Source organism: Equus quagga, chromosome 11 (assembly GCF_021613505.1).
Source record: "Equus quagga isolate Etosha38 chromosome 11, UCLA_HA_Equagga_1.0, whole genome shotgun sequence".
NCBI lineage: Eukaryota > Metazoa > Chordata > Mammalia > Perissodactyla > Equidae > Equus > Equus quagga.
The window spans coordinates 92,612,053-92,635,267 of record NC_060277.1 but is presented as its reverse complement, the minus strand read 5'-3'; the positions used below and the strand labels follow the sequence as shown (position 1 = coordinate 92,635,267).

Sequence of the window (23,215 nt, the reverse complement as noted above, 5' to 3'; positions counted from 1 at the left end):
ATCTGCCCCGGTGAGGGCTCCCTACCCACCTGCCCTGGCATCTCAAATCCCTGCCAGCAGAGCACTTCTGTGCGTGCCAGTGGTGTGTGCAGATGTGTTCTGTCTAAAGACATGTGACACTGGGGGTCCGGCTGACATATTCTGGCATTACCACCTCAGCAGAAAGCAGGAACTTGGGGACCCTGCCCCACTGGGTAGATTTGGGGCTGTTGGAGAGGCCAGGGAAGAAGACCTGGAGTGAAAGGAGGAAGGGTTGCTGTCTAGAACTGCAGTCAACCAACGGAGGTTTACTGAACACTGAGGGTGTCCCAGGCCGCAGGCTGGGCCCTGGGCTGTGTTGGAGAAGAGAGGCTCACAGAGAGCGCAAGGGGGCGGTTCATGCTTGGGTTACACCATTAGCACCTGGATGCTCACTGATTCGGTAATTCTGGAGGCCCAGCAACGGGCCTTCATTCAAGCACTTGCCCTTCCCTTTCCCAGGGACATCGATGCAAGCTGTCTGGCGACCACACTCTAAAAGCCACGGTGGCATGTCCTGGGTTCTAAGAACAGCCTGGAGTTCCAGAGAGGCAGAAAGAGGGAAGGAGGCTGCTGCGATGAGTCAGCTGGGGTAGGAGGGGAGATACAGGGTCTTCTCTCCAGGCCAGCCATACCCTGGCGTTGGGGCTCTGCCAAGCTCCCTACCTGTGGTGCCTCTCCTGGGCCCGCACCATCATTAAGGAGCAGGCCTGCCTCCCCTCCCCTGGTGATGCTCCTGGCAAAGGAGGGTCTCCCACACTCAGGTCTCCCAGCACCCTGTTGATTCCTACCCTTCACTTCCCTCGGGGCCCAGGGCATCTTCTCCGGAGTCCACAAAGGGGGAGCCCCAGTGGGGAAGGATGGCAGAGCTGTCTTGCAGAGACCCCAGACCATACTCCCTACCCTACCTTCTCCTGCCCCTGGTCTCGGAGGGCCTCCTGGAGTCAGTGTCCAGGCTAAAGAGAGAAGGGCTAAGAGGAAGGGGTTTGAGGAAGCAGAAGTAGAGGTTGAGAGAGGAGGCAGGGAGGGAGGCTGCCCCTCCTCCCCTCCAGTGCCTGGCGTTTGATGCTGGGGGTGCTGAGACATCTCCTCTCCCGGAAACTCGAGGCCAGACAGATAAACACAGATGGAGGGAGAGACTCAGCTGCTTTATTTATGGGCCCGGTGACAGGCCCTCTCCTGTCTCAGAGTCACTAATCTACCGGGCGGAAGAGACATCCCACCCCCTCGCCACCCTCTTCCCTCCCTCCTGAGACTGGGGCTCAGCCAGGCTCCGAGCCTCCCCCAGCCAGTCAGGCGCAGGCCTGCGGTGCCAGCTCCTGTGGGCTGGGGGAGAGTGTCCAGGGGCTCAGGAGACACCCTCTCCCTCCCAGTAAAACAGGGAGCACACATCCCACTCCTTGCCCCTCCCCCAGTGTCCTACCCAGTTTTGAATGGGCCATATTGAGTGCACTCCCATGAATGTGCCTGGGGACAGGAGGATGTCGAAGGCGCCACCTCAGGGGGTCCTTCCCACTGAGAGGTTGGACAAGCCAAGTTTCTTGACTTGGGAAGTGCCTGAGGAGACCCCCTGGGCTAGCCTGGATTGGGCCTATCCAGAGCAGGGGCTGATGGGGGATTCCCTGATGTCCCTAAAGGGTCAGACCCAGAGCTGAAGGATCCTGTCCTCCTCCAGTGTTTCCTTCTAATGAACTCCCTCTAATGGCAATTGGCACCCGCATAAAGTGGCCCCTGGAGACCCACGTTAATCCCTCCTTCTCTCCTCCTTCACCTTCTCCCCACCCACCCACACTACACATGCCTGCTCCCGGCATCCTCTTATGAAGGGTTAAATTCCACCGTAGCTATGCAGTGGGGTCCCACAGTGGCTGGGCCTCCCTCCAGGTGGGCCACGTGGATTTCTCTGACCCCCTTTACCTGTGCCCAGCTCCACAGCCCCTTCCTCCTGCCAGTTTTGTCCAGGTCTACCCCAAATCTGGGTAGGGGGGACATAACTCAGCCTTCTGGGGAGAATGGATCCCTCAGGCCCCTAGGTCGGAGGTCAGAGTGCAGCAAAAGGGCAGGAAGAGGAGGAGGTCAGGGAGGGGGCAAATCCCCACCTGGCAGTGGCTTTGAGGCTGGACACAAGGAACCTTTAAAGCCCCAGAGATTCGGGGATTTGGCTCATGGGATCAGAAGGCTGGCTCCCTGACTCACAGAGGCCAGACCGGGACCTGTTCAACTCGCCTCTCTCTCTTCTTCATTTAAGTGACTTTGGGTCATCCATGGGCCAGGGAGGAACTTTACCAAAATGACATGCTTCCCCTCCCCCTCCCATCCCAGCCCTCCCCATCTCCCCCTCCTCCGCACCTTATCCTGGCGCCCTCCCCTCAGCCTGGAGAAAAGGAGGGATTTGGAAGGCTGGCTCAGGTTTATTGTGAAGTCTCAGGCAGTTTGTTCTTTGGATAAATGGCATTCACGGGCCTCTCCCCTAAAACTGGTTCACATTCTCCTCTAGGAAGCTTTCCCCCACTGACTGCACTCAGCCCCACTCCCCAGATTTTCTTCCCATTCTTCTAGCACCACCTCAAGAATTCCATTCAGTTGTTGTCTCCCTTGTTTCTGGACTCTGGTGTCAAAACAGGGATGTGTTCTGTCTTCCCCTTTAGACTGGGAAATCTTTGTGGTCAAAGACCACGTCGCCCCATCTGACTGAGAGCTCCCTAAAAGGGTCTCCTCCTGGACCTGCCCCCAGTGCCGGGCACAGGACTCTGCCCACTGGCAGGGGAGCCACAGCAAGGGGGAGGGAGGAGGCACATTCATTTCTCCACTCCTGTGAGCAGATTACGCCAAAGGTAAGCCCAGAGAGCCACTGGAGCATATGGAAAGTCTTCCCAGCGGAGGTGACTTTTAAGTTGAAACTGAAAAGAAGAAAGGAAGAAGAGAGAGCATTTCCCCCAACATCTCCCAAGAGCTTCAGAGCCCCTCCTCCCACCCCACCTCCCCATTCCCACTTGCTTCTTCCTTGGAGGCCCAAGACAGAGGGCAGCGGGTCTGTCTCATCTCTTTTGTAATGTCATGGTGCTCCCTCCTCCTCCCACTTGCCTGCCCTGCCTGCCTGAGGGCCCTGGCTCCATGCCAAGTGTCAAACTGCTCCGCCCCACCCAGGGTCCTTACTCAGGGCAGAACCAGCTGGGGAGGCAGCGCCTCCTTTTCCTCACAGCAGCTGCCAACCCCAAGGCCCCCTTCCTGCTGAGGAGAGGCATATCAATATGTGAGGCAGCTTGTGGACCACACTGAACTCAGGGTTGTGTCCCTACTCATGATGGAGAAGGGGGATGTGTGCTTAGCTGGTGTGTGTTGTCACCTCCTTCTGTCCCCTCCCCTCCTCCAGGTGATTTTGAAGTCCATGGTCTGGGAGAGGTCATTGTGTCCATCCCCTTGTCCTTGCCCAACACTCTCCCATGCTGGATGAGCATCTCTGTCCGGTTTGAGACCACCACCACCCTGGCAAAGGAACCCCCATACCCCTCCCTGGCCTTCTGAAGCAGGGAAAGCACAGCCCTTCTCCTCTCCCCTCTGCCTCGACAACTCCATCCTGACTTGACATCCATCTCCACTGCTGCGCTCTCTCTCCAGATCTGTGAGGTTGCCCATGCTGATCACAGCTCTCTTCGCTCCCTCTTGGAGACAATGGACTTGGTGTGCGCCTGGGTCTCAGCCAGAGACCTGCACAGAGCCACCAGGCAGCTGGCTTCTGTCCCTCCCATTTTGAGCGCCTCCCCTCTAAGCCTGGGCTGGAGTCCCACCCTGGTTTCTGACAGGCAGAAAGCTGCTGCTCAGCAAGGAGTCTTTTCCCTTTTGCCAGCTACCCAAAAAGCTAACAAGAGCTCTCATTTACTGAGCCTTTACCGTGGGCCAGGCGCACACATTTTCTCACTTAATCTTCACAATTCCTGAGCTGGGTCCTATTACCCCATTGTAGAGATGAGGAAGTGGAGGCTCTGACAGGCTGTGATTGCCCTTCCCAACCAGAATGCATCCCCCTTTGGGCCAAAGCTAGAATCATTGTCCTGTGGGCAACAGGAGTGACCCACGGTAGATGAAGCTCTGCCCTGGGCAACTGAGGGAAGCGGCGGGGGACATCGAGGCTCTGCCCTCTCCTGGGAAGACACTTTCTTGAGGAGCGTTCAGTCTGATGAAGGAGACAAGACCGCTGTCCTCTGGGACCTGCTGGTCTGAGAGAGAAGTCAGATTGTACTTGAAAAATCAGAGATGCCCTGACCCCTGGTGCCAACATGCAGGGCCGCACCATCCAGAGGCCTCCACGACCTTGTCTGTGCCCCAGGTACAAGCCTACCCGTCCCCGACCCTGTCCTGGGAATAAGCAGAGTTGGGATGCCTCTTCCCCGAGTACAAGAGAAAAGCCCTTTCTGAGGCCCAAGGACTCTTGTGTGACACAAAGACCTACTGACTCCCAGGGCTGCGGGCCTCACTTGGAGGGAAGTTGCGGGTGGCGTTCGGGCTCTCCCACCCAGAAGCAGGGGGATGGCTGTGATGAACTCTGAAGGCATCTTGGAATGCCATCCTATCCCCTTTCTTCTTCTCGGTCCTGGCCAAACTCTGAGGATTATGACGGTGTGGGCAATAAAAAGTGCCTAATTGGTTGCTGTCCAGCCGAGGCTGCTCCTCGTTTTCCTCATGGGGGCGGAAACCGGCTGAGTCAGTTTCACTTTTGTGATCGCCCTGTTTCCCCACGGTTGCCGGGTGCTAGCGGAAGCAGGGCACCCCGTGGGAGTCAGCAGCTAGTCCCTGATGCTGCTTCTGAGGTGGGTGTCGCCCAGGAGGCAGAGGGCCCCCAGAGAGGACCAGAATGTTAGGCCACACTGTTTCTTCCCTGAGAAAAGAGGACAAAACCCCCATCAGCCTCTGTGGGAGTCAGGAGGGGCAACAGAGGATCCCCTTTGCCCTGGTGTCGGCGATGGCATCCCTTACTTCTGCAGTAGAGGGCAGAGCTGGAGAACACGGGCTCTGCAGCCAGACTGCCTGAGTTGGAATCCTGACTGTGCCATTATCCAGCTGGGTGATCCTGGGCAAGCTACTTAAGCTCGCTATGCCTCAGCTTTCTCATCTGTAAAGTGGGGCTAAGTGCATGTAAAGTGTTCTGAGCAATGCCTGGCATGTAGTAAGTGCTCCATAAGTGGCAGCCGCTAGCACTGTCTTGGCCTGGCAGCGGGAGTCGGGGGATGGGATATAAGTCAGGCTGAATCTGGACATGGCACAATGGGAGAGGGCTGGGTAGGATGACTTCTGGGGCAGAGAACCTGGGTTCCCAATGGCCTCTCTTCTGGCAGCGAGATCCATGCCAGCCAGGAGAGTCGGTGAGACCCTGGAGTGGGAAGTTCTCTGCCTGTGAGGCTGCATCCGACTCCACCATAGGACCCTCTCTCCCACAGCCCACCTTGCCTCTCCCAACCTTCAGCAGGAAGGCCCCTTTTGCCTTCCCACCTCTGATTCCAGGAAGGGCAGAGCCAGGCCCAGGCTCCTCATCTTCCTGGCAAACCTGCTTGCTTCCGCCACCAGGTGCATCCTCTCCCCCGGGGAACCTTCGAACAGACTGTACCCTGCGCTGGAGCCGCCCTGCTCCCTCGGCAGCTCTCACCTTGTCCTTCCTGAGCCCTTCTGTGCACCCCTTCTCCAGCCAGCCATTCCCAGGCACAAGCCCATCCCTCCCCTACCTGCCCCAGCTCTGAGCCTCACCCCTGGGCCTCATTCTGCCCTCTCCTTCTCTCTGCTGGAGTCTGGGTGGTGTCTACTCTCCACCATCAGACTGGGAAGTTAAGAACTGTGTTTCACTGCCGAATCCATTGGACCATGAAAGTCACCCATGGCCCCTCCAGGTCTCAGCCACTATTACCCCCTTTCCCCGTCCTCAGGCTCCCCATTTTGATCCAGGAGAGCAGCATAGTCACTGGGCTGCCTGCCACCTCTGACTGCACCTGGGGGCTTGGCAGACGGACAGCCACCTGTCTTGGGAGGCTCAGGTGGATGCTGGCAGGCAGTGGAGGCCAAGGGCCTCTCCACCAGAGACCCCCAGAAGCCCCTCCGGCATTGGAAGCTGGTGCAACAGATAGCTCAGTCACAGCGTCCAAATCCAGCTAGGCAGCAGCAGATGCCAAAGGAGCAGGGGAGAGGGAGGCCCCAGAAAGTGCCCCCTCCCCAACTGCTGCCCTTCTGGAAATCCTTTTGCCTCTTTTCCCTGCCAGCGCTCTGCTGTCCGCAGTCTCTTGAGGGGAGAGGTACTCATGGGTGGGGGGCAGAGTGGGAAGAACACTGCTTGGCCCTTAGAGGGGCAGCCGAGATTTATGGGACAGGATTTTTACAGGCTGGGGAAAGGCCCCAGGCAGGAGCTGTGGAGCCTGACAGAGGAGCAAACGCATAAAACCTCCTGACATGAAAGTCACAGCAGCAGGCCCCCCCCAGGCCTGTGGGTGGTGAGAGATTTACAGCTCTTGCACAAGGCCTGGAGGGGGCCTGGGGAGCTTCAAGGACACTTCAGAGCCAGAATAACTCCCCACCAAGGTCTTCACCTTTCTCCTCTAGGAAAAAAATTACTCACCAATAGAACAGGTTGGGGCTGCCAGAAAGATGGTTATCGCTGTGGGGACCCTGCCCCACCCGGAAAGTAGGTGACTCCCAACTTCCTCCCCCACCCTGGGCTCTCCTCTCTGTGCCCAGGTCAGGGAGAGGTGCCTGGGGCAAGGTAGGGGGACAAGGGGGACAACTTCCAGAAGGGCCCCCCCTCTGGAGACAGTGAGGCTCGTGCTGTCACGGTCCCTTTTCCCAAACAAGGAAAGGACACCAGTGGCCTGAAAGTGTGGCAGGAGTGTGGGTGGGTTCTGGCCAATTCTGGAAGAGTCCCAATATTTAGGGAATACTTTCAGAGTATGAAGCGGGGGGTAGGAGTCTTACCTGAAGGGAGACAAGGTTGGCACAATAAGACCGGAAACACAGGAAGGCCCTGTGCTCCGTGGCCATCCTCATTTCAGCCACTGAGCCAAAAGGCTGAGCTGGAAACCTCATGAGCAAAAGGTACCTGGCCCCAGGCCCATACTTTCAGTTCTTGCCCACCAAACTCAGCTGCCGGTTTTCTCTTGGGCTGGACCCCTGGTTTCTTCTCCACCCATGGCAGGATTATGGAGTGGTCGATGGCCCTGTGTCAAGGGCTTGACATCACTGGGGGCAACTCAGCTGGTTTAAGGGTGTATTTCTGCCTCATCCAGACTCTGGACTCTGCACCCCATCACCCTGGTGCCTTACGTCCCCTGCACCTACATGAAAGCCCTGAACCTCAGCTGGGTTGGGAGGGGTGTACTGCCAACCACTTAAAAAGGCCTGGCAAGCATCCTCAGACAGGTGAGGGGCCAGCGCCTTTGGACCGGGATGGGGGCGGGGGCTGCTGCTGGAAGATGGAAATCCTGGGCCAGGGCTTACAGCACCATAGGGAGGGGGCTGGGGAGGAAATGCACTAAAAGTTGACCCACCCTCTCTCCAGCCTAACTTTCCCCTCTCCACCCCTTAGTCCAGCCTCCCAAGACCAGAGCTGGCGCTGAGACAGCCAACTGAGTAATGTCTCGGGTGCCTAGCCAGGTGGGCATAGACTTGCCCATTGCCAGGCCCCACCCTGAACGGTCAGTCAGCACTCCCCAGGAACAGGCCAGGGGCACAGTGGGGAGAGAACAGAGGTACTGCCTTCCAAGCAGGGCACTGCTCTAATCTAGCCCAACTGGCAAGGGGTTGGGGTGGGAGCCCAGTACTGGGGAGAAGGGGGGCCGCTGTACCATCCTTTCTCCTGCTGACTGGCAGGCTGCGAAGGGAAGGAAGCCTAACCAGAGGTCAGTGCTCTAGCAGGACGGGGGAGGAAGTCAGAGAGGAAAGATGGCTTTGTTGCCTTGGCCCCAACCCCCCTGCCACCAGCTCTTAGACTACAGGTTCAAGGAGGAGTGGGCCGGGCTGGTCAGGACCTGCCCCCAGCCTGCCTTCCTCCCCAGCAGGTCGGGGAAAATTACTCTCCTGGTACTGCTTTTTATTTTTTGAAGCCAGATCAAAGGTGGGACCCAGCTGGGCCCTAGTAAAACCTCAGCAATGTGGAGCCTTGGAGTTTCAGCCGGGAAACCAGGCCCCGGCTGCAAGGGGTGGGGCGGTGTTAGGGGTGAGAAGAGCAAAGCTGGTTGGCTGGGGGTGGGGGTGAAGGTGGGGGGGCTGGTCAAGAATGATCAGTGACTTGAAGAATCCAGGCAAGGGTGGGGTCACCTGGGTTTCCACAAATAATTCTCCCAATCCCAGCAACCACGCCGATTGGAACCTGGGTTCATGTTAGCCAAATGTCACCCCACTTTTGCCTCACTGCCCTCTTCCGTCACCTGCTCCAGGGCATTACTTTGAATAACCAGGAAGCTCTGAGATTAGATAACTGGCTCCCTCCCACTGCAAACAAAAGCACATTCCCCCTTTCCCTACCTGCGTTCGGACTAGAAAAAAGCATCTCCTTATTTCTCTTCTCCTTTCCTGGTGAAGACTCTGAGCCGAGATTGGGTCACGAGCCCCAGCACCACCTCTCCCCTCCTCCCTCGTTCCTGTCTTCTTTCGTAGCCCAAATAATCGCCCTTCTTGTTCCAGAAGGCTTTCTCCTTTCTCTCTAGAGCCGCCACATCTCTTCTCCTTTTTGGAATCACGTTGCCATCCCCAATATTGTGGCTGGAAGAGGTGAATGGGGTTTTTGTCCACACCGGTTTTCAGGGTGAGCTATCAGTGAGGACACATTGTGTGGGGCCCCCAGGCACCTCACATTTCTTTCTTCGTGAGTCCTGAAGTCCGGAGAGGCTTGGTCCTGACTGGTGTGCTGCCAGACACGAGGCATGTCCAACAGAACAGAGAAAGGTTTCTCCAGAGCCTTGGCTGGCCCTGAGAAGCCCTCCTCAATGATAATGCCGATGACTTTCCTTGTTACTCCAGGGAACCATCCTCTACCCCAGTTCCGGCTTCTCCCGGATGTTGAGGTTCCTGGCAAGGCAGATGTGGGATGGATAGTGACCATGTGCATGTGTGTGCGTGCATGTTTGTGTGTACGTGGGCACACACACCTAGGTGGGTTTGGAGGAAAGGAAGGGTCTAGAGGAAAGGAAGAGAGAGAGTGCTATGCTACAAATTCTGCTGTCACTAATGCACTGTGTGACCTTAGCCAACTCCACCACCTTCTCAGGGCTTCGGGTTCCCCCAGCCATAAAATACGGGGTTAATTGTCCCTCCTAGGGAAGCTGGGAGGGTTAACTGGGCAATGGCTCTGAAGTGTCTAGGAAGAGGAGATCTATAAATATAAGGGATCATTAGAGGGTATTTTGCAGCTGTTTTGTGGGTCCCAATGTTATTATTAATATTATTGTTATTTGCCACCATTGCCCACTTCCCGAGTCTCTGCCAGCTGGGTCGGCACTTCCAGGTGGAGTTATGCTCCTGAGCCCAGCATCCCAGCCAATGGCCTCGCTGAATCCACACCTCCATACTCATGGTGTCGGGAGAACCCTCAGGAGGCTAGCGATGGCGACTGAGATGGGGCTTTGACAGAAGAGGGTTGGGACCCAGAAGTGAGAGGGAGACAGTGCCCACCTGGGGAAATTCACAACCTTCCCCCTTGACCTTAGGGATGTTTCCAGTCTGCTGTGGGAAGCCTGGACTCAGAGAAGCAGACATGGAGCTGTGGTCCTTGTGGTCAGGAGGGGTGGCGAGGGGCTGAGTGCAGGGGAGAGGCTGAAGTAGAGAGAGGCTGCTGGTACCAGACGTGGTAAAATGTGGTGGTTGGTAGGAAATGATTCCTTGAAGAGGCAAATGGCTCTTTTCACGGACTCCTTGTAGAGGCCAGAACATACTCTGTTTCGAGGTGAAGCAGGGTATGGGCCTGGCAAACAGCAAGCACTCAATGAATGCTCGTTAAACTGAATTTCCATGCCTGCCTCTCCTTCCTGTAAGGTTAAAAGCCCGGCTTCTGCTTTTGGAAATGCCTTGGGCGCCCCCTGGTGGCAACACACAAAGGCTGAGGGGGCACCAGTGCCTTTCACCCTTACTGGCTCCTTCTCCCTGGGGGTGCGCCTGCCCTTTCATCCTGAGGCTCCACAGACCGCATCCCAAGGGACTGGGGGTAGGAAGAACCAGGGAAGAAGGAAGAACCCTGTGGGGAAGGATGGGTGGAATGTTCTTGCTGGAAGATTCCATGGCAGTTGGTGGACAGCCATCTGTCTGGGCAGGGGAACCAGGGGACAGAGGGAGCTGATGAGTCAGGGCCCGGGTCAGGAGAGGCATCCCTGGGCAGTGGAGAGAGAGGGGTGACTGGGTGTGCACCTGGGGTGCGGAGTGGGGTAGATACATTTTACAGCCTCTGTCAGCTCACAGAAGACTGAGCAAATCTGGATAATTAAAATCATAGATGGACCTGGGAGAGAAGAAATAACCACAATTCATTTAAGCGAGGTGCTTGTCCCACCAAATCTTTCTCTGGGCATATAAGAGCATCCGGGATGGTCTGAAAAGTCTGCAACTTTGATTTCTCGGTAGGAGGAAAGAGATGAGAATGCAGAAATGGAAAACCAGAGCAGAGAAAAAGGAGAACCTGAGGCTACTGGGAAAATCCTTAAGGCAGAATGAGCAGCCTTTAGAAGGCTGAGTTGGCTGTAACTCTTCAAAAATAAACACAATAAAGCTTGGGTTGTAGCTATGAGTGAGGATAGTTAGGGCTGGAACATTGATAATCTTCTAGTTTCTGGACATCCACCACCTGCTGCACCACATGGTTCCTTTCATAGGAGGCCCCAGAAGGAATCTGGAGCTTCTTTTTTTTTTTTTGAGGAAGATTAGCCCTGAGCTAACTACTGCCAATCCTCTTCTTTTTGCTGAGGAAGACTGGCCCTGAGCTAACATCCATGCCCATCTTCCTCTACTTTATATGTGGGATGCCTACCACAGCATGGCTTTTTGCCAGGCAGTGCCATGTCCGCACCAGGGATCCGAACCGGCGAACCCCGGGCCACTGAGAAGTGGAACGTGTGAACTTAACCGCTGCGCCACCAGGCCGTCCTGAATCTGGAGCTTCTTAAGGGCATAGACTGTGGTTCTGCATCCAACCATCCAGGCCTCCCTCTGGCACCCTGCGCATCCTTGGGGGGATTGATGATCACTCTCTGGTACTAATGAATTGGATGGGGGCAGCCACGTGCAGAAGAGAAGGACAGGAAGAATGTCAGGAAGCAGGAAAAGCATGAGACAATGAAGAGGGAAGAGGATTAAGAGGCAGAGAAGGAGAAGTGAAATGGAAGTGGAGGAAGCTGGGCCTGGAAGAGAAGGGGATAAGTCCATGAAGAGTATTAAAAGGATGCAGTCATTCAGTCAGTCAACAAACGTTTATTGTGCACCTACTATATATTAAGCAACGTGCTGGAAGTGAAAGGCGCAGTGGTGCATGAGACAAACATGGGGCTTTTCGAGTTGCAGAATGTGTAGCTTCGTAAATTAGAAATGGTGAGAAAGTGACAACTTAAAGAGGCTGAAAGCAGCTGGAAACAAGGGAAATATCGAGAGAGAGAACCTGCCCCCAGACACACCCGGGGAAGAGATGTCTCCCTGGTTGATGTTGAAACACAGCTGGAACCACCTGTCCCCACTGGCTCCACAGACCGAGGCAGGTAGGGTGGGTAGGGGAGAAATTCAGGAAGGGGAGGGACCAGAGTGGGTGGGGGTGGAGTTTTCCTTGGGTACCCCCAGTGGGAAGACACCTCTGGGCTAGTGAGTGGTTCTCAACATTTGGCTGCTTATGGGAATCACCTGAGAAAATTCTTAATCCCGTCACCGGGGTCCCATCCCCTGAGATTCTGATTTCCTTGGCCTGGGATGGGACCCAGACTCCAGAATTTATTGAAAGCTCTCTGGTGAGGCTAGAGTGCAGTCAGGGAGAAAGCGGGCATCCGAGGCGGGCTGCCCGGCCTCTTTCCTCTCTGTTGAGGACGGGGTCATCTTGAAGGAAGAGATCTGTGGAAGAGAAGTTGTGAGGCGGTCTGGTGGAGTTGTAAACGACAAAAGCATAAGGAGGTCCCCTCCTTAGAAAGTGCCCCCTTCCTTGGCGGTGCTGAGAGAGGAGCAAGACAGCCTAGAAATAAAGAAAAAACAGGAAAACGGCGGCCTTTAAAAGGGAAGAACCATTCACGTAACTCAAAACTGCTACCGAATTCTTCTAAGGTTTTCTAGTCTGTCCCCTCAACCACACACTTGCTCACTTTTTTTTTTCACTTTGGGGTGGGAGCACAGTGCCCCCAGCTTTCGTCCCACGAGAGGTTTGGCAGTGGCCCAGCAGGACATTCAACCCCATCTCCACTCCCCCAGATCCCTGGGCCCCAAGGAAGCTGAGTCAGTGATCCCGGGTGGAGCCGTGGCCTGAGAGTGAAGCAACCTTGACTTGAAAAATGGCCTGGGAACAGAATGCATGGTCCATATCAACAAGCCCTACTTCGATGTAATTGTATGCAAATATTCATTGTTGAACTCAGCACGCATTTCCTGCCAATCCTCTTATACCAGCCTCAATCCTTCCACTGCAGCCCAGTCTAGCAGGGGAGTGAGAAGTGAGAACAAGTGTGTAATGCAGTGTGAGCGAGTGAAGCCCTTTGCATGTGTCGAGAACCCTCCAGAGAAGGAAAAAGCTATGGCTTGGCGGGAGTTCAGTGTTCAGACTTTGAGCAGGGTCTTGAAGGATGCATAGGAGTTTATGAGGAGAAAAGAAGGATAAAGGAGGAAGGGAAATAGAAGCATAAATGTTTAGGAACTGTGGAATCTTTCCTTGAGGCAAAAAGGTAGGATTTAAAGAAAGGGAATAGAAATAGAGTGGGGGGGGGGGCATGAAAATAAACCATGAAAGATACAAAAGGAGAGTGTGAAGGACCTTGTTTGCCTAGAAAGGAGTTTGGGCTTTTTTATCCAGTAGGGTTTAGGGAGCCAATAAAGGATCTTAACTAGAGGAGTGGCATCTTCTAAAGTATTGTTTTGCAAAGGCTAAGGCTGAGAGGGGTAGACTGGAAGAGACTATTATATTAATACTTATTCAGCAGTTACTGTATACTGGCCATTCTGTTCTATATTTTACTTTATCACAGCAACACTTTATGACAGCGTTTTTCAAACTGCCAGTCATGAGCAAGAAAAGAAAGTAAGAAAGAATAGGACAGAAAATATCGGTGCATCAACGGTAGGAAGTTAGTATCATTTTTGGAAACTGTGTAATACACTGTTACAGGAGTATAAGTGTACTAAGCCAGGATGCAAATGTATTTCTCACCCTGGGTTATGATTATTAAAAAAAAATGAAAGGCACTGCTCTAAGGTGTAGGTGTGATCAGCCTCATTTTACAGATGAGGACACACTGCTCGGGGAGTTTCGGTACCCTGCCTCTCTGTAAGTGGGATGGTTAGGTTTCGAACCCGGGCTGGTCCGAAGCCAGAGTGGATTCCTCCTCACTAATGCCCGGCAGCCTTCCCAAGCTACGCGTCTACAGGAAAGACCTGGGGGAGAAAGATACACCTACCCGAGTACCGCCTGCCAAGCGCTTTACTCACAGCACCTCATTCAAGGAGGTGAGTGGGCAGAGACCAATTCCGTCCACTCGAGGCGCTGGTTAGAAGGCAGGCGTGCCCCAGACGTACTGAGTCCGATCACGGGAGGGGGCCCCGGGGATCCATCTACTCTTAGAGAGCTTCAGGTGATGCTGATGCCCACGCTCGGGGGCCGTCAGTTAGGGGGTCGCCGCGATAACCGGGTGAGGATTAACAGGGGCTTGAACTGAGACGCTGGAAACAGTCCCCTCTCGCAGGTGTCACGTAGCCCAGTTCCCCCTATTGTGTAGGACTCCCAGGCCTCGCTATACAAAGTCGCCTGGGGGCTCATTGCTCATTTCCCTCCCCTGAGGCGATGCAGGAAGAGGGACTAAATAAAAGGCTGGTGACTTTCCACTCACCAGGCATGGGGTTGGCTGGCAGAAGAGCAGAAGGCCCCCGCCACACCAGGGCGACACTAGCTGGAGGCGCAATGTATACGCTATTTATACGGCATTTCTCGGCCTCACCCTGAGGACTTCTGATTGGCTTCAGGGCAGATCTATCACTCATCTTCTGGGTTAGAGGTGGGTGGAAGGTCAACCACGACCAATACAAAACCACTCCTCAGCTAGGCCCCGCCTCATCCAGCTTCCTGTTGCTGTCCATCAACCACCTCGTGGGCGGGACTTTGCCTCCCGCCAGTTGGCTGGCGAACACGTCGTTCACTCTTGGGTAGGTTTCCGGTTGGTGCCTTCTACCGTCCATCAGTGACATTTCACAGGTCTATTGGCCAAACCAACGTCGCTCTAGATGCCTCTCTTTGATTGGTTAGGAGTGCTGTCGGTCCCCAATGTACTGAACTCTTATTGGTGAACGTTGCCGTCGCTCGGGCGGTCGCGGGCTCCGGGATTGGCGGGTGCTAGGCGGGCGGTGTCAGGCTCTCGGTGGCGGCGGAGGCGGCGGAGGCCAGAGAGGAAGATGTCGTAATGAGCGGTGGGTCCTGGCCGCTGCCGGTGGGGTCTTCCCGGCCCCCAAGGGTCGGGAAGACGGGCAGAGGCCGCAGGGACGGGGAGTCGGGGCCGGGGGTTCCCCCCTGGGGCTGGGCCTGGCGCCGGGGCCCGGCTCCGGGAGGGGCGGGGGAGGGAGGATTCCCGCCCGGAGGAGGAGCGGGGCTGGCCAGCCGGGCGGAGGCACCCGGAAGGGGGCGTTCGACTCCCCGCCCCCTCGGAGCCTGCTGGGCGGTAGCGCGGCGCTTCCGGGGGCTGGCGAGAGGAGCGGGCACCCAGGGCGGGCTTGGCACCCCCGGTGCCCGGTCGCCGACCCTCCTCAGCGCTGCCCGGCGCGTGGATCTTGCCCGGGTCTGTTCCGAGGAGGCGGCCCACGCCCCTCGCTCTTGTCCTGTGTTCGGGGGACCCTCCTGCACCCTAACTCTAGGTGCCCACCAGGGATTCAGCGCTCTCCCGAGTTGCAGAGGGGCCAAGGGAATGCTTGGAATTCAGACCACAGGGGTACTGTTGAGCACAGCAGCCAACCCGGGTACCGATGTGTCCCCATCGAGAGCTGTTGTCAGGACACGAAGGCGCTCCCTAGGCAGATGACCTCTCGCCTCAGACTGCCGAGTGGGCAAAACCTTCTTGTCATGTTTTCACTTGGATCCTTGAGCCTCCAGCTAGATATCTGCGAGCTCTTAGCAGAATTGTGAGAGCTTTATGAACTTGTTGACAGAGCTCCCAGCCTGTTCTCTGACGTCCCGTGGGGGAGGGGGGTGGGGCGGGGGGCGGACTGCTGAATCCCAAAGGCCAGGCGCAAACTTAAGGAATGACGGAAGAAATAAAACAAAATGGTTACTTACTTTCTCCACCCCACCTCCGTGCCCATTGCTGACTTATGGTTCTCAGCCGCCTACCCCTGCTTCTTGGCTCATGTTCCGGTGGCTTTCCAATTTTAGTGAAAAGGAACTGTGTCTTCTCCTCTGGGCAACTTAAGAAGCCTGTCCTCAGTGCATTCCTTGGTTTTGATTCCGATATACTGTCAAGTTTAATTGTTTCTTAATTAACTTGATCCAGAGGGACTCAGTCTGGCTTTCCTCAGTGCACATTCTCCTGAAATTTTTTTCTTCTTCTGAGGTTACTTCTTGTTCACTTCTTTGTTGTTTCCTAGAGAAAGGAAGGCAGGACCCAGGAGATCTGCTTTAAGCAATGAATTGGCCCATGGTCTGCCATGACACCGCTTTCCTGGCAGGCAGAAGGGTGATGACTGTTTGAAGGTACCCTGGCATGCACTGTCTAAAAGTTGCATACTGTACCCCAGAAGGGATTAAGTATCACCGTGGAGGGCGAAGTGTTGAGTTGGTATTTCGGATAAGATTTTTAGGGCTAGAACGTTTAGGGTGTTGGCCAGCTCACAGAGAGGCTGTGAAGGGAATGATGGTGGAGTCCACACCATAGGAGTAATTTTGATAAATAACACAAAGAAACCTCTTGTCTGCAATAATGAATATAACTGCAGTGTCTTGTTTTGTTTTAAATTCTTGTGTGCGATGAAGGGGGCGAATCTGTCAGACAACCTATCAGTTGGGCTGATGATGTCAATGTTCCAGTGGCTTCTAACAGGCATTAATACCTGTTGGAAATGGATTCTCATTGACTGGGGCAATTGGTAAGTTTTCTAATTCTGGTTATTCCACTTGGTTGTATAGAGGCTTACCCTCTTCATTTAAAAGCAGCAACAACAAGGCAAAAAGAAAAGCTGGTCTGACACAATTATGAACCTCCTGAGGTATGCTTTTAAAGACACAGTCTCTTGGCCAAAGAGACCCAAGTAGATTTAGTTCATAACTGGATCCTTATCTGACTGCCCAGCGGGGACAGCTGGCTCCAGGAGGAAGAGTTTGGCATCACCGTTGACAGCACATAGGCTGGCCAGCATTTTTCTCTCAGACTCTCTTAAAGTTTGGGCCTCTAGAGGTCTGTCAAAGGAGAGAAGAAGCTGTAGTAAGAAGATTTTGGCAAATGTCTGGGTAAAGGAGCTTCATGGCATAACAGCAGATGGGGTATCTTAGCCTTGAACTTCCTAGTTCTTTTGTTCATTAATAGCAGCCTTTTGGAGAAGTTGCACGGTCCCTTATAGCCTGAACAGTCCTTTGCCATAGGTATATGATAATTCCCAAACTTGCTTTAAGCAAGTATCGCCCAACGAGGGCCCTTATGGAGACACTCTAAGCTTGTCGCAGCCAGCCAGTAGACCCTGCTGTTGACTTGGGTTCAGCAATCTTCCTGACCTTGCTCACCCCCATTTCTGTGATGGAAATGTAGCATGTTCTTCTTCTAAGACTTATTATCTTCACCCCCTCTGTTCTCTGTATACATACAAATTGGAAGCCTCACTTCCAAAGATTGAAAAATTTAGGAATTATTTTGGAGGGGTCGGGGGGCATTGGCCACAGAATGAAAGATGTGGAGAAACACCTTTAAAGTTGTAAACGGTGCCTGGAGTATTAGAAAGTTTAGAAATAGAGTGATGTGGACACTTCTGAGTTTAAACAATTGCATGGTCCATTCTGAAACTTTGCTGGCTGTAGACTTAGAGTAAAATCTATTTGGAGAAGCTCCAATACTTTCTTAGGAGTTTATTACGTCCGGAGTGTCCCTTTGGGCAGCTTCACTGGATTTGTGAACTTCTTCCCAGCAAGTTCTAAATCAGGAACACGTGGCCTACATGCTGGACCAGTACAAGCTGGACTGAGAAATGGACATCATTATGGAATGCATTTCTTGATGTTCTTGCTTGTTTATTTGTGCTTTGCTTTTGTTTTGGATACACATGCAACTCCTTCTCTGACTTCTAGACCTGTTGAAGGAGGGGGAAAAAGCTTTCTCTGTATTTCTTCCTTCATAGAGCTAGCACTTAGATCTTTATATTTCTGAAATGTAGTTGAAATTTCTCTCTCTTAAGAAGTTCGTCCTTGATTTATCAGCATATCTTTTTTTGGCTAGCATCATTCTCTTAGGAGACCTCCGGGTGGGGAGGTCTCACTTTGTTGTCAGTTATCTGTTGGAACTGGGTGGAAAGATGAATGAAGAGGCTAGAAACATGGAATGTTACTAAGTGAAGGGCATTGTGAGCCTAAGTAGGAAAGGGATCAGAGATTGCCCTTGAGGAGATGCGCCCAGGTGGTCCTGGTAGATCTGTTCCAGTTGACAGGATTCTGAACTGGAAAACTGATTTTTCTGCTGCCTCAGGGGACACTGAAAAGAGAGCCCAGGGGCAAGCTCAGAGTCAGCACTCAAAGCTTCGGGGAGCTGCGGCTTCCACTACACATCTAGGAAGCACGCTCTCGGGTGCTCTGAGGCCACCACTGGCACAGGGGGTTACTGTGCTTCTCCTCGGGGTGGGCTTGAGGCTGGTGTGCTCTTGGGAGACAAGCTCTGCTCAGGAGCAGCTTAGGAGCATAGAGGGCTAAGTGCCTAGTTTAGATGCTTCTAGGTTTACCTTCTGTGAGCAGCTCCCAGCAGTGTTGAGGCATCAGGGCTGTTTGTGTCACAGGAAGAGCATGCTTGCAGACCCACTGTTTGAATCCTTCCTTTGGGCATCTCATTCCCTTGGCTACAATTTGTTTCAACATCAGAATTGTGTGCTGTACCTAGCCAAAAGACCCACCACATCGCAATGCAGAGGTTTAGCTTGGGTGACTGTTGTTTTTGATGCTAACGGCTCTGAGATGCCAGTTTGTCCTTATGCCATGATTTAGGCTGTTTGGTGGCCTCTTTCATCTGAGCCATGGGCTAAAAGTGGCTCAGGAACGAGCAGGCACTGGCCTGCACGCTTCCCAATGTCCTCTTTCTAGAGCTTCCTCTTTGGGGTATTTGTTACCTCTCCTCTGGGACTTGGTGGAATCACAAAGCGGCCTCAGAGAGTATCAGGAGGGAATCAGAGACAGCAGGCAGGGCCATGGGATTGGAGGTGGAATAATTCTGCCCCTGGTCAATGTCTAATTGGAAGTCTTCTCAGATTAGCCTAAAAGCAGACCAAAACATTCCCAGCCTTCAGAAAAGTAAATGGTAGGCCAACCCTGTCCTCTCAGGGGAAATGAAGTCACCGCTCATTTCAGGACTGATCCTAGCCCAGGATAAATGTGGGAGTGACTCAGAAATAAATGTGCCAAAGCACAGAAAGCGTGTGTTTGTACAAAATGATATTCTTTAGGGGGGAAAAAGTGTATCTTGCTTCCTTTTTTCTCTTGTTCTCCAAGACAGAATTCTGAGGGCCAGTATTTGTACCATTTCCTGGGACTGCTTCTGTCAGAGTAAGGAGTTCTTACCATCCCCTGCCACCCTGTGTCCCCACTCACTTCTCCAGAGTCTCTTCCAGTAGGATGGAGTGTGACCCAGGCAGGATGCAGACTAGCAAATGACACCATCACATTTTGGGAAAAGGAATTCAGGGTAGGGACAGATAAGAGGTATTCATATAGCAGGGACCCTCATTATCTTAACTCACTCGGAAAAGAACTCCCCCCCCAGTACATGTGAATTGAAAGCAGCACTGACATGTGCTTGGTGTGTGGGGTTGAGGCGGGGGCTTTGAGGGCTCTGTCCAGGAGCAGGAGTGGACTGTGCTGGCCCACGCACAGGCTTTTGTCCGTGTGAGGTTGTTGGTGGGGCTGGGAGTTCCATCTGGGACTGGGTCAGCTGAGCTGACCTGGCCAGTGGACCCCAGCCTAGTACCAGGATACGCAGATCTGCAGGCTCTCTCCTTTGGTTCTTAAACTCCGTTTAGGTTCTCCCACTCTGCAGTCTCCAGGATTCATTCATTCATCCATTCAACATATATATATTAAGCACCTGCTATGTGCCAGGTCAGGGGTACATTAGTGGGTAAGGCAGAGAGAAGTCTGCCTTTAGGGAGCTTATATCTTAGTGGGAGACAATAAATAAGTAACTAATGTATATTAGACAATGAGAGGTGCTAAGGAGAAAAATAATAGAGAACAGGAAGAAAGTGAGGAGGTGCAATTTATTTAGGATGGTCAGGGGAGGTCTCCATGAGAAGGGCAACATTTGAATAAAACCCTGGACGGGAGGGATTGAGCCCTGCTCAGTCTGGGGTGGGGGGCAGACGGCAAGAACTCAAGCAGAGAGAACAGCACATGCAAAGGCCCTGAGAAGGGGCCCTATCTGGCATGTTCAGGAACAGCAGGGAGGCCAGTGTGGCTGAAGCAGTGAAGTAGAGTGATGGTGATAAGTCAGAGAGGTCATGGGAGACAGGTCACTGTATCACGTTCGGGGGACTTTGGCTCTTACTTTGAATGGGAGATGGGATGCTATTGGGGGGCTCTGAGCAGAGGAGTAACATGATTTCATTTAAGTTTGATGGGTCTCACTCTGGATGCGTGATGGGGACAAGGTTAGAAGCTCAGCTCGGAGGCTTTCAACAGTTACCCAGGCGAGAGAGGGTGGGGCCCTGAACCTGGGTCATAACAAGAGATGGTGGTGAAAGCAATCAGAATCTGAATATATTTTGAAGGTACAGCTGAAAGTGTTGCTGACTGTCCAAATGTAGAATGTGGAAGAAAGAAGGGTCAAGGATGACCCCCGAGGTTTTAGGGCTGAGCAGCTGGAAGGATGGCATTCCATTCACTGCAGTGAGGAAGTCTGCAGGAGGCACAGAATTAGGGAGATATCAGGAGCCCTGTTTGGGACTACTTAGATTTGAGATATTTATTAATACATCCAAGTGGAGATGTCAGTAGGCAGTTGGATATACAAGTCTGGAGATAGAAATTTGGGAGTCATCATTATATAGAACCTATATGTTACTGGTTTTTAAAGGCATGAGACCAGGTGAAATCACCCAGGAAATAGGTGTAGACAGAAGAAAAATAGGTCCTGAGACGGAGCCCTGAGGCAGCCCAACCATTTAGAATTTGAGAGAAGAGGACCCAGCAAAGGAGTCTTATAAGCAGCCAGAGAGGCAGGAGGCCAGCCTGGCAAGTGTGTCCTGGAAGCTACATGAACAAAGTGTTTCAAGAAGGAAGAGGGGTCAACTGTCAGATCAACACAGAAGATGAGGTCTGAGAATTAACCGAGACTTAGCGACGTGGAGGTTGCTGGTGGCATGAGCAGCGTTTGTGGTGTGGGTGGGGAGGGGACAGCTTGGCTGGAGCAGGTTCAAGAAAGACTGGCAGGAGAGAAATGAGGGACAGCAAGTATAGGCGACTCTTTCAAGGAGTTTTGCTTGAAAAGGAGGAGAAAATAATGGATCTTAGTTGACGAAGGGCATTTTAACTTGTTGATGAAATTGTGGACACATACATAAGGGCTATGGGCTGGGGCTGGGGTCAGCGTTGGGAGGAGGGAGGGCGCATGGCTCAGTGAGGTGTCTGGGTGGACAGTATCTCCATTCTTTACTCATCTTCCTCCTGTGGCCTGTGGCGTTCGCAAGCCGCCGCCCAGAGTTGTTCTCATTTAATGAAAGTCAATGAAATGTCTTTTACTGTTATTGAGCTCTTTTATATGGTTATTATGATTGCTGGAGACTTGCTTTTCAGAAATGCTTAGTGCAATTTGGGGTCTTTCACAATCTGTGTTGCCATCCAAGCCGCTTCTCTTAGTCCATTTGTTAACTCCTTTGAAGTCCAACTTCCTGCTCTAAAACCAGCCATGGCTTGCTTTTCCCTTACCAGCTCTGAATTCTTCCAGGCTAGGCAACTGGGAAAGACTGGGCTTTGAAACTTTCGCTGGCTTCAGGCCCAGCTGAGCTGACCGAAATAGCCAGCAGAAGGACTGTTTGTGCGGAGTGAAATTCCTCTAGGGGAAACACCATAGCAGACGGCCAGGAAAGCCATAGCCAGCATGGTAGGGACCCACGAGGCAAAGAAGCTGGGTAGCCCCAAGGCCCAGCTGTGGGGGCTGAGCCAGGTCCTCTCCAGAGGGAAAGGAGCTCCCTAAAGCCTGCTGTTGTGCTCTTTCTTTGGGCCCTTTCTTTCTCATTCCTCTGTCTCAGGAACAGCGTTCTCAGGTGAAAGACAGTGGAACTGCCCTAGTCTGAGGGCCAGGGCTCAGGGGTCCCATCTGAGGCCTCTTCCTGTTGCTCGGTGCTCCCCGAGTCAGCCCTTGGAAAGACCCTAGGACAGAGACGCAGTCTGTGCCTGTACACCAGTACATAGTGGGGCACTCACCCCAGACCGGGGGGTGGGGGGGGAGGCCAGGAAAGGTGTTCTGGGTTATAAATGAGCTCCAAAGGACCGGCGTCAGCCAGATACATGGGAGAGAGCGTGCTTATACTCCAGGTGAGAGATTGTGTTGTGGTCCCAGAAATGAAAAAAACTGAGTGTGTGTCCAGAGAGTTTGAAGGGCAGAGACCCAGTAGGAGAGGTAGCTGGGAGCAGCAGAGGGGACAGATGGTTTTGGCCTTTAGAAGCTTATCATAAAATCATTTGGAAGCAATTGAAGGGTTTCATCTGGGGAGTGGCTGGATGGGATTTGCATTTTAAAAAGACTCTTCTGACACATTGTGGAGGCTGAATCAGAGGGGGCAAGGCCAGAGGCTGGGAAGCCATTTTGGAGGCTTTGGGCAGTATTTCTGGTATAAAAGCGATGGAGGTAGAGAGCAATGAGTAGACTGGGAGTGGTTGATATTTAGGACGTAGAATCATGAGCACTTGATGATGGATTGTCGATGAGGGTGATGCTCAGGTTTCATTGTGATTGGAAATACCAGAAGAAAGGCTGGTTTAACCAAAGACATTCACTATTTATTCAGCCCGCGGGCACTGAAGAATCCCTGTGCTGTGTACTGGGGTTGGTGGAGCAGTTCAGCTGTGAAAACAGACCTGGCTCACCCTGGGGAGCCCTCCTGTGAGTCTGGGAGACTGAGACATTAAGCCCATGATTATTTAATGGGTGGGGAGTTACCAGAGGAGTTAACTTCATCTCAGGGGTCCTGGAAGGCCTCTCTGAGGCAATGCCACGCCGCTTAGATAGTGGGCTCTCAATAAATTTTGCTGGGGAAAAACCAGGCTGAGACCTGAAGGGTAAGGAGGCATTAGCTAGTGAAGAGAGAAGAAAGAGCTCTAAGCAAGGAAAGGGCAGCAGCAGAGATGAAGGCTCTTCAAGGATCCGAAAGAAGGCCCCTGGTGGCTGGGGATGAGAGCTGGGGAGAGAATGGGCAGAGGTGACGGCTCAGTGTTGGAAGTTCTGTGGCCAGCCCAAGCGGAAGGCCCACACAGGGCTGGATGTACTGAGCAGGTGAGGAAGGAGGGGGACAGCAGAGCGCTGGCAGCCTCTCCACCAAGCCTGGCAAGGAGGGAAGAAGAGAAGGCTGTAGCTGGAGGGGACGGAGGTGGAGATGAATGATCCAGATATCAAGAGCCGAGACACTCACGGGATGCTTTTCTGCTGGTCTTGGAATTAAACTGACTTCCATTATGGGAAAAGGAAAGTCAGGTGTGGTCTCATCAGGCACTGGACACCCCTGTCCACCCAGTGTCTGGACGCCTTGATGCCCTTGGACGTTTTCCTTAGAGCCTAAGGGATCTACTATTGCTTGTGTAGTAAATCACTAAAACCTCACCAGCCCAGGGACT

The 23,215-nt window shown here is 53.2% G+C and overlaps 1 protein-coding gene and 1 long non-coding RNA gene across 6 annotated transcripts in view; one reads left to right on the top strand and one right to left on the bottom strand.

The window, feature by feature from the left end:
* Window positions 1–11,428: 11,428 nt before the first annotated feature.
* LOC124246655 (uncharacterized) lies at window positions 11,429–14,142 on the bottom strand. Its single transcript, XR_006890549.1, has 2 exons — window positions 14,049–14,142; window positions 11,429–12,190 (listed from the first exon to the last, which is right to left on the bottom strand). It is a non-coding gene; the product is annotated as an uncharacterized LOC124246655 (long non-coding RNA).
* A 368-nt stretch (window positions 14,143–14,510) lies between these two features.
* Window positions 14,511–23,215, top strand: part of SP2 (Sp2 transcription factor) — a 26,241-nt gene continuing 17,536 nt past the window's right edge. The window contains exon 1 of one of the 5 annotated variants that reach the window (XM_046675055.1): window positions 14,511–14,622. In XM_046675055.1, the coding sequence (XP_046531011.1) occupies window positions 14,616–14,622 (7 nt within the window). In that variant the 5' untranslated portion in view covers window positions 14,511–14,615. Of the gene's footprint in view, window positions 14,623–16,174; window positions 16,288–23,215 lie in introns of those variants that run through there. The other 4 variants (XM_046675049.1, XM_046675050.1, XM_046675051.1 and 1 more) reach the window with 4 other exon arrangements.